This window comes from Macrobrachium rosenbergii, chromosome 5 (genome assembly GCF_040412425.1).
Source record: "Macrobrachium rosenbergii isolate ZJJX-2024 chromosome 5, ASM4041242v1, whole genome shotgun sequence".
Classification (NCBI taxonomy): domain Eukaryota; kingdom Metazoa; phylum Arthropoda; class Malacostraca; order Decapoda; family Palaemonidae; genus Macrobrachium; species Macrobrachium rosenbergii.
The window spans coordinates 20,521,825-20,531,824 of record NC_089745.1 but is presented as its reverse complement, the minus strand read 5'-3'; the positions used below and the strand labels follow the sequence as shown (position 1 = coordinate 20,531,824).

Genomic DNA, 10,000 nt, shown 5'->3' with positions numbered 1-10,000 from the left:
TGTTTATATTTTACTACTTACACTTTTCTATCCTGGCATCCTGTAATGTCTTGCAATCTTCTGGGTGCTGCAAATAAACTTTACATGTCCTCTCAAGTACTGCTGTTTTACGTCTTTTAACTGTCATGTAAAGTTCTCTTTTATTGTTGTTTTGTTTTTTATGCACAAAATACTCTAAGGACTGATCTAATAAATTAAGAGTCAACGGTAAATATTTAAAGCACTTTTCATAGTAACCCGTAGGCTGATATCAAACAAGTTCAAAATTATATATCTTCACTAATAATCGTAAATTCTTAAAACAGGACAGGCATGTCACTCTCAGAGAAACTGTTCAAGTCTAAACCCAAAATAGTTTAGTAGGAAACCCCTAACTCTTCTGCCTTAAAAACTTGCAACGCCAGTAACAAATATAATTAAACCCTCCAGCCACAAAAAAAGCTCGATCTGATAAACAAATCACTTGATATACAACTACGTTGGGCCAAATAAAAAGTCAATTTTAGGACGGGCATTTTAATAATCTTTTACTCATTGCTCTTGAAATTATCCCTTGCTTTACTAATCTTTCTAACAAGAATTCCTAATAAGTGGTTTCACGAGATCCAAAGTCTACCAGGATTATCCATGAGTTACTAAAAACTATGTTAGTTCATACTCTGATATTAATTTGTGCTCGTCACACAACCTACACAATATCCAGTATATACCGAAGACACCATTAACTTTTATAGCTTCAAAACAGTTCCGAAATGTTCCACTTTTTTGTTTTAAGGATTTGGGGGTGGGGGGTGTAGAGCTAATTGTCTCCATACAAACATTCGAAAAGTCCATAAAACCTCTGTACACTGACCGATACGTCGAGTTGATCTCCCATGCACCCTTTAGGAAAATTCTTACAATAAGGAAAAAGTTTAAGAGTAACCCATAGGTTGTTAGTCGGATATCCTCAATGCTATCAGGCCTTGACCATTTCCAAGATACAATTCTGTTTCTTATTTTCCTTGGTTGTCGTCAGTGGTATTTACAGAGATGGTTTTACTGTCGCAACACTACGCCAAATCAAAATACTAAAACTGATCGTCAAATGTTAAAATAAAATTAAAAGAATGGTAACTTTTCATACCGGTCTTGACCTGCTATTGTAAGTTAATTCATCATAAAATGACCCAAGTGGATAAACAAATTCTATTCTATGTCGTCATAACTAAAGCTTTACATATATATTCCAAAACTAAAGATAAAATAATCACTCTTCTGTGTAATACATCGAGAGAGAGAGAGAGAGAGAGAGAGAGAGAGAGAGAGAGAGAGAGAGAGAGAGAGAGAGAGAGAGAGAGAGAGAGAGAGAGTTTCAAAAAAATACGAGCAAAATTCAAGAGTTGTTAACGGAGAAAAAGTTAAGTACCCTCAGCGTTTATATCTATAATGTTCACTAAATCTTGCAAAAAATACACTTTAAACGTAGCCTGATAAAAATTATCTTAAGTTTGAACATTTGAAAAATGCTGTTACTCATGGTTTAAAAAGTTTAAAAACAAATCACTGACTTCTACACAATGTGACTTCAGCCAAGTCTAATACACTATGAGCACACTACTACAAAAGCTGTAGGCGCAGAGCGGTGACCGCGATCCGATGCCTGGAGGGGAACTGACCACGAATGCTGGCGAGCAGCGTCCACAAAGTCTCTCTTTGCTTTGTCTTTCCCCAAATGGTGACCCCAGAAGCCCAGTCGCTTGCTACCCCAACCCCTCAAGCATGGTCAGTATATCCTGTAACCTACCCTGGCCAATGGCCTTCCTGAACTGGCCCTGGTCTAGGTTTTTGCGACGTAGACCACCTTCCACTCGCTTTGATGGTCAAGGTGTTTGTCATTCGATTTCATGGAAAGCATGAATAGCATTTCTAAGTTTAACCTTTTCTTGAAAGAGCGGTGTTATCTGACGGACGATATTGTTGCACCAGAGTTTACTGAATGATTACAGATTAAATATTTTTCTTAGATCTGAATAACTGAATATTTGCAAATGCCCCAGAAAAACTGTTAGAAGCAGAGGTTACAGAAGCAAGCAGCCTGCAACGCACTTGCATTCACCTGCAGGCAATTACACTTTTAAGGTCAAGATGGCAAAGAGGGTTGGAAAGGAGTTGGGGGGGGATTTGAAATTAAATCTAAGAACACATTTCATCATCATACCAGGTGTGTGTGTGTGTGTGTGTGTGTGTGTGTGTGTGTGTGTGTGTGTGTGTGTGTGTGTGTGTGTGTGTGTGTGAGAGAGTGAGAGAGAGAGAGAGAGAGAGAGAGAGAGAGAGAGAGAGAGAGAGAGAGAGAGAGAGAGAGAGAGAGAGAGAGATTGGCCATGACCAAAATATGGAAAATACACTCCACATACAGAACCAATGCTGGCTTATCCAACCACCTTCGAGTGACCGAATGAAAATTTCTTTTTCGCAGGCGTTTCAAGCTGTGTATCACGAATTTTAGTTGAAACACTCCTGAATCCTCTGTAGTTATCCACAGTAAGATTTTTCGGTGATAAATATCACGTTTTTATTCCAAAGATCTCTCATTAGTTAAGCAGGGTAGATTTAGTAATGGGCGTATATGCAAAATTATTTTTCATTTTCGGGCTAACTTATTCACTAATCCTATTTTCTCCACAATAATTATAATTTTTTTATAATTTTTTTCGTTCATTTAGAAATGCCATTTCTGTGCCATTATTTCAAAGAGCATTTCACGAGCACTGTTCTGGCCGAACCTACCCAGTGAAATAAATCACTTCCGGTTTATGACAGCATCTCGCAAGAATGTAACCTGTACGTTTTTTCAATAGTCAAAATTTGTGAACTCTATAAAGGAAGTGCAATCCTGATTAAGAGAACAAATCCCTATAATGTTAGTTCCGAAGCGTCTAAACCTCGTAACAATTGACTAGGCATTACTAAAAAAATTATCTGTATATGATAACGATACCACAAATATAGTGTCGATCATGGAGTATAAAATTCACTGATAACGCGAGACCTTAACACATTTCCCGCTAGTTAATAATCTACCGAATGCCACCTTTGAACATTTAACGTCACCTACGAACACAAAATCAACTATGAACAGGTTAAGTTCTTCAAAAATGAATGTTCTTCAGCTTATATCTAAAGAACACGGACACAAATGAGAGAAAAAAAACCAGAGTCTGGTCTGCCTTCGTAACGAGGTATTCTTGGATGCTTCTGTATTACGAATTGGTGACTTATTTACTCTTGAATATTTCATATTACCACTTCACTGCTGCATGACGTATTATCGCCCTATAAAGTACAAACAGTAGTGTACAGATATTAAACTTCAAACCTTAACTCAAGAAAGAACGTTGAACACCTAACATTAAGGATTAAGATCGTAAGTGAAGTATTTCAAACTGCTGAACACATTCAATATCTCAAAAAAAGTTAATACCTGAAGCTGGGTAATACCCTGAGAAACGGTGCACATCTACAACTCCATTCCAGAAATGAACGCTTACTCCTCGGTTGCTCTCGATTCTCACGACGAACGGCGCCATCCTTCACAAGGGAGATAGCACCCACAACAAAAACCATTTTTCTAGTTTAAAAGTCACAGGTTCCCACTGAAGGGAATGGCGAGACAATGATATATGAACGGATAGTAAATACAGATTGCCCTGTATCATACTGACTCAATTACAGCGTAACTGATACTAAACAATGACGTTTCCTCGATAATTTTGGATAAGTCAATATTGCTTCATAATACCGTTTAAGATTCTTTTCCCATGTATAAATGATTTGTCATGTTATTGTAACTGGTTATCTACAATAATACACGACCTGTGGTAAATAGTTATGCAGTTTACATTATCTTTTTATCTATACTATCATGACGCATCTATTTATGGTATCTAGGCACTACTCTTGACCTACTTAACCTCACCCTACATCATATAAACTTGGGAAAACAAGTGGTTTTAGGCGGGGAAATTAGACTTCTGAATAACACCAACGGGAATGGTGAGATATACTTAAAAGAAAAAAAAAAAATCTGGAAATATGCAAAGGATTACATAAATCTAGCCTAACCTTCCCTATCCTAACCTCCGCTGCAAGGATACCAAGTCCTACCTGATAGTGTGATCCTGACATTCAGCATTGGCGAACATAGCCCAATTCTCAATTTTGGCCTTCCAACAATCCAACTAGATGCAGTTCAACCATGTCTCTTACTTCTCTCTCAAACGTAAACCATAAAACCACTTGCAATCATTCGACATACAATAAACAATCAGTTGTAAACAAACTAAAAAATCCAAACAATATACAAGAAAGCAAATAAGCAATACTACTGCCGGCAAAAACCTGAATCATCCAAACGTTGTCAATTTTACATGGGGGACGAACAATAGCGATACTTGAATATATCAAAAGTACTTAATATAAATATTTCCAGTGTAGAAAACTGGCGGTACTGAGAAATAAAAACTGTTTGGGACCCATTACCTCTAGTATTACTTGCATGCCACTACATTACTTGTATATCACCAACTGCATGAATTATATTTGATAAAAACTCCTTCTGAGTTCTCGAAGTTAAATTACTTCTTGGCAAAGTCCCAATTAAGCCCGAGTGATGCTAAACGACCGAACGGTTTTCAAATTGTCACATAGATTATCTGGTGTTTCAGCTCTTGCTTTCGATGGCATTTATATAAAGTAAATGAAGGCAATATTTAAACAATGGTACAGATATAAATCTGGTCACCGTGCTTATTTCCCAAAAACCAGTATCTACTGTTTATAAAGTCATGACTCATTAATCTCGCCCTACTATTTACATAAATGCGAATTTGATCTAAACACATGAAACCTAAACCTAAGTCATGGCACAATATGGGAAGGGTCTTGATAAGTTATACAAAACAGAATGCTTACCTGGATAAATGAAATTCCCCGAAACACCAGAGAAACACCATGAAACCAAACTTTGTCTATTATTTCACTTGAGCAACTGACAAACGCTGAACGTGTTTCAGAACGGGCCAATTTAATAAAACTACTAAAAAAATGCGTATGTTAAAAACTGCTCTGTAACCCCTTCGAAAAACGCGTAAAATCAAAATAAAACTGAGGACAAGTCCAAAGTTCCTTTTCGTACGGATCCTTGACCTTAACTAACGTGTTCATTGTCCCTGAGCCACGACTAGCAGTCAGAGGCCGCTGTGACGTGTATTGTCGGGGTGGGGGTTAGAGTTTTGAAAAGACCAATTACGAATCGGTAGTTTTCGCTTAGACAATATTATTGTCAATCTGAATCTACAACTGTTCTAATCCGGTTATTCGATCGCAGGGAAAATAATTTTATATTTTGGGCAGTCTAAGACAAGGAAACTTTAAGAGGATGGTAGAATTCTCTAAAACAGCTCTACAGTTGCAGTAATCTTGAGTACCTTACTGTTCGTGACAAGGGTTGATGCTCTTTTCAATAACATATCGACTCGATCACAGCTAAGGGGAGACAGGAATTGCTTTCAATATTTCAGAGACGTGCAGGAAAATAAAACTGTTCATAAAAATATGGGAAAGGAAACTGCTTTTAATATTTCAGCCAGAGACGTGCAGGAAAATATACCTTCATACAAGAAAGGGTCGACATATAAATTGTCAAAATAATTGCCAAATAAATAAAAAAAAACTCATTATTTTCAGCAAAGAACCAAATAAATACAACTCCCAGAGTAGTAAAAACAATAACAGCCATACTGAAGAACAAGGCATTAAGAAAGTGACTTCAAACAACAGGCGCCGAAGTGCGACTGGAGTGGATGATGGAAAATGATGGAAAAGAAAAAAAATGAGCGCAAACAGGGTTTCTGAAAGGTGTTGTCCTTTATTAAGCAAGCCACAAAAAGAGGATTTCCTTTCACCATTCCCGAAGTAGCTGTTGATACTTTACCCTTTCGAAGCTCATGATTCAAAAGGGTAACTGCTGCTGGAAAAAGAGGTCATATGCATATACGGGTCAAGTGGGGGACAGAGAAAACTGGTTTTCGATTCTTGATAATTGCTCAGACAAGTAGAAGCTTTGTAAATATGATGGCAAAAAAAAAAAAGTAAATGTTTAGTGTTCGATAATTTGATCAGTAATCCAAGGTTAGAGAAAAAAAAAACTTGACTGATTCTAGCAAAGAGAGAGTCAGCAATGAGTCTTTCCACTTGTGATGATAAGTAAAGGGTACAAGGTCAGTTTCTTGTATGGTTTAGTTGCTTGTTCAGAAACGAAGTCCGGATATCTCTGGAAATGAATTGTTCAGGACATGCAGGGATGGGAAATAGGAAAACTGCTCGGGGTCAATGTCACATCCGATGGGGATTATGAATTGGGAATAAAAACTTGTTCAAGAATTCCTGACTATCCTTTCTTGCACTGACCAATCAAAAATCTGGCCTCCAGGTGCTAACTAGGATTTTCCAGACTTTCCTATTGGACGTTGCAAAACCAAAGTAAAAGCAATGCTCTACATTATTAAATTTTGGAAAATTCCTATTACAAAATTAATGTGATTTTTAAAGCTATTTCAAGCATTTTACGTTAAAACTCGTTAAAACTTGTTTTTGGCTAAAGAAAATTAATAATTTTATTTTTGAAGTACTGTATTAATGCTCTTAGACAAGAAAATGACACACGCGCACGCACACACGCGCGCACACACCCACCCTTTAAAGACAATATTGCAAATAACGGTTGCGTTTTATTTATGGGCAAAATAAAGACGTTTAAACAATTCCTGAAGTATAACGACAGTACAGCCTAATTATTACCAGCATGTACAAAATTTACTGCTTTAACTGTGACTCTCATGGCTTGGTTACTTTAAATACGATCTCAAATAAGCAAAGTGTCAGTTAAGATAGAATTCTAAACGTGGAACCGAGTGTTATCTGGCGCGATGTCACTGTTATCACTCTGTTGTTTATACTTTCTGTATTATCATTTGTGTCACCGTTGCTTTTTTTGTTTTATTATCAAAAATTAAAAAGCTTAGTGGTTAGGTGTTATCGCTATTCTCTTTTTATTGAACTGTAATGTAAACTAGCTGAATAACTTGAGGCAATAACTATTTGTGAATGTTGTAATTGTATGAATATTTCTTAACGCCTGATATTTTGTAATGCTTTTCAAATTATAACAGCGGTCACTAAGAGTAAAAAACCTCATGCTTTACATAATACGATATCGTGCAAGAAAGTGGTACTCTAGCATTGTAACATTCTTGTTCAAACGGTAAAAGGATAACTAAGCCGTTATCAGTCGCAGGTAGGTGGGCGGGGGGCCTTAGGATGTTGAAATTAATACGCTAGGATATTACGAAAAATTACCATTTTAAGGCTGCCACACCCATTTACTAGAAAGCGCGTGTTTTAATCACTCGAGACATCCAGTGTCTCCAATGAAATTAGTATTGCACATCGATCACATGACCCGACCTTATAGAGAAAAGAAGTGACGTCAAAGAGGCAAGTCTTAGGACTTATTCATTCCTTCAGTGAAACTTTCACTTCCGGCCCGTAAGGATACTTTTGCGTAATTTTGGCCTCCAATTTCACTCGAAAAAAAAAATATATTGTTTTGGAATCGGTAATGAATCTAGCCAGTTAACATTCCAACTTAAACTCCTTTTAAACTTCTTTTAATGTACTTGTTTTCCCCATTTGTATAGGGTAAGCAATATGCCTTTTAATATATATATATATATATATATATATATATATATATATATATATATATATATATATATATATATATATATATATATATATATATATATATATATATGTGAGTGATATGTGAGGACAATCAATATTAAAGAAAAACGAAAAACGCATTTACTTGTTAAATTCACTAACATCCATCGTATTTGGGAGCTATATTACATGCATCATCCACACACAACATTACAGCACTGAGATTACACAACATTCTGTAAACAAGCGGTGTAATTAGTCCTAAAACAATTTTTTCTCAAAAACAAACTGTATATACTATTAAGAAAGAAGTAGCAGACAATTACTTACTTTATTAACAAAGCTATGATTGCAATAGCCACAGCGACAGATACCATAACAATGACAAGGGCCAATCCAACGGGCGCCCCTGGTGGGCTCTCTGCAAAAAAAAAAAGAGGAAATAATGAAATACCGAATCTGGTACTAAAAGTTACAGATGAAAATGAACAATTTAATGAAACTTACCATTTGACATCTTGTTCAGCTGTTAGTAACGAAAAATATTTTTTACATTTTCAATCACAGCAATATGTTTGAACTCATGAGAGAGAGCTAGATTCTTTTGAAAAAGCAGAATGCACTGCGTTCATCGACAAGCTAAGGAGCCTTGCCCTTCTATTCCCGTGTGGAAACAAGGAAATGGTGTCCCCCAGCTTGCATCTTCTTCCTCAACCCGATACTCGAATATTCGGGGAACACCCGCTTGCTTCTACCATCTCCTGGGCGGGAAAAACTTCACCCGGATGAAACTGAGGTCCGACATTTACCGGGGAAAAAAGTCGATTTCCTAATCACATTGAAATCATCGTCGAGCACTTCGCCAACATACTTGCCATCACACATATATACCTTTGAGACAAAAAGCGAGAAGTGCCGGGAATAATAGGACATCATCATTCCTTGGTATTACGGGCTAGGTGTATGGTATTTTATCAAGATATGATCGAAGGATTGATGGAGAAACAGTAGTGTGGGTCTAGACAAAGCTGGTGAAAGGATCAAGTGTTTACTAAGAATGTTAAGAGAGAAGCTTGATGATAAAAATGAATGCACACTGTAGTATCTATGGGCCCAGAAAAAGCTTAGATTTTTTTTTAGAGATCCAATGTAAATGGGTCGTGAATGAAGGTGGCTGGCTTATGTTTTCAGATGATGCAATGTTGACTGAGGAAACTCGAGAGAAAATGTAAAAATTAATGGAAGTTTTAAATGTTTAGAGCGGGGTAATTTGAGTAAATAGGAGCAAAATTAAATTTATACCGGTAAATGGAGAGCTACTAAAATAATTATTATACGTATTTGAGAGTAATTGAGTATAACAGTGATGGTATGTTGACAGAAGAGGTTAGTTACCTAAAATGTAGCGCAAAGAAAGCAGATGACGCAATAAAGAAAATCTAAAATGGAAGAGTTAACATGCATAAGCCAAAGTTCCCATGTAAAATGGCTGTTGAACACTCTCTCCTTTATAGAAATCAAGTCTGGATAGCAAATACAAATTAAATTAAAGGTTGAAGCTGTTGGGATGAACTGTTTGTGTAAAAAGAAGGAATGAAGGGGTTGAGAATTATTGTGATGCAGATGTGGTTAAAAGATCGGCATGGTTGAAAATACTTACTTGTGAGTTTTCAGATAATTTGGTCATGTGAAAATAGAGAATAATCGCTTAATGAAGTGTATAAATTTCTAATACGGCACACTTTTTTTTTTTTTTTACAAGAGCAGATCTGCGTGTAGGTAAATATGTCCACTTACAGTAATGTAACATTTTTTTTTTTTTGCAATTGATGAGTCATAAAAATTAAGACTGAAAAACCATTTTAGTGCTACTACAACCAAGTAATAACAGTGGTAATTTCATGAACAAGTGAAATTACTTACATGTCAAATTGAACTCGAGCCCCAGAAAAAAAACGACACACAAATAAGGCAAAAATTGCTAGAAAAACTGGATGCATTTCCTTCACTAGTGCCAACGAAAATTCCTCGTCCCAATTCTGCGCTGGTGGCTCCGATTAAATGCTCGATTCGCAACTTCAACATATGAGGGATACATCTGATTTTTAATATAACTGGCCAAGTTACAGTAGAGGAAGCTATGCAATGAAATAAGGCAACTACATATTGCGTTGAACTGTGTTTTGTGCTTAGTTTGCAGTGAGCAAATGTCCAAGGGGATATGATCTAAGAGTCT

The 10,000-nt window shown here is 36.4% G+C and overlaps 1 protein-coding gene across 20 annotated transcripts in view; it reads right to left on the bottom strand.

Moving 5' to 3' along the window:
- The window catches only part of LOC136838576 (uncharacterized), a 211,861-nt gene that overhangs the window by 30,818 nt on the left and 171,043 nt on the right, over window positions 1-10,000 (bottom strand). For 19 of the 20 annotated variants that reach the window (XM_067103755.1, XM_067103744.1, XM_067103765.1 and 16 more), the window contains one exon: window positions 8,095-8,185. In XM_067103755.1, coding sequence (XP_066959856.1) covers window positions 8,095-8,185 — 91 coding nt within the window. Of the gene's footprint in view, window positions 1-4,953; window positions 5,096-8,094; window positions 8,186-10,000 lie in introns of those variants that run through there. The other variant, XM_067103752.1, reaches the window with a different exon arrangement.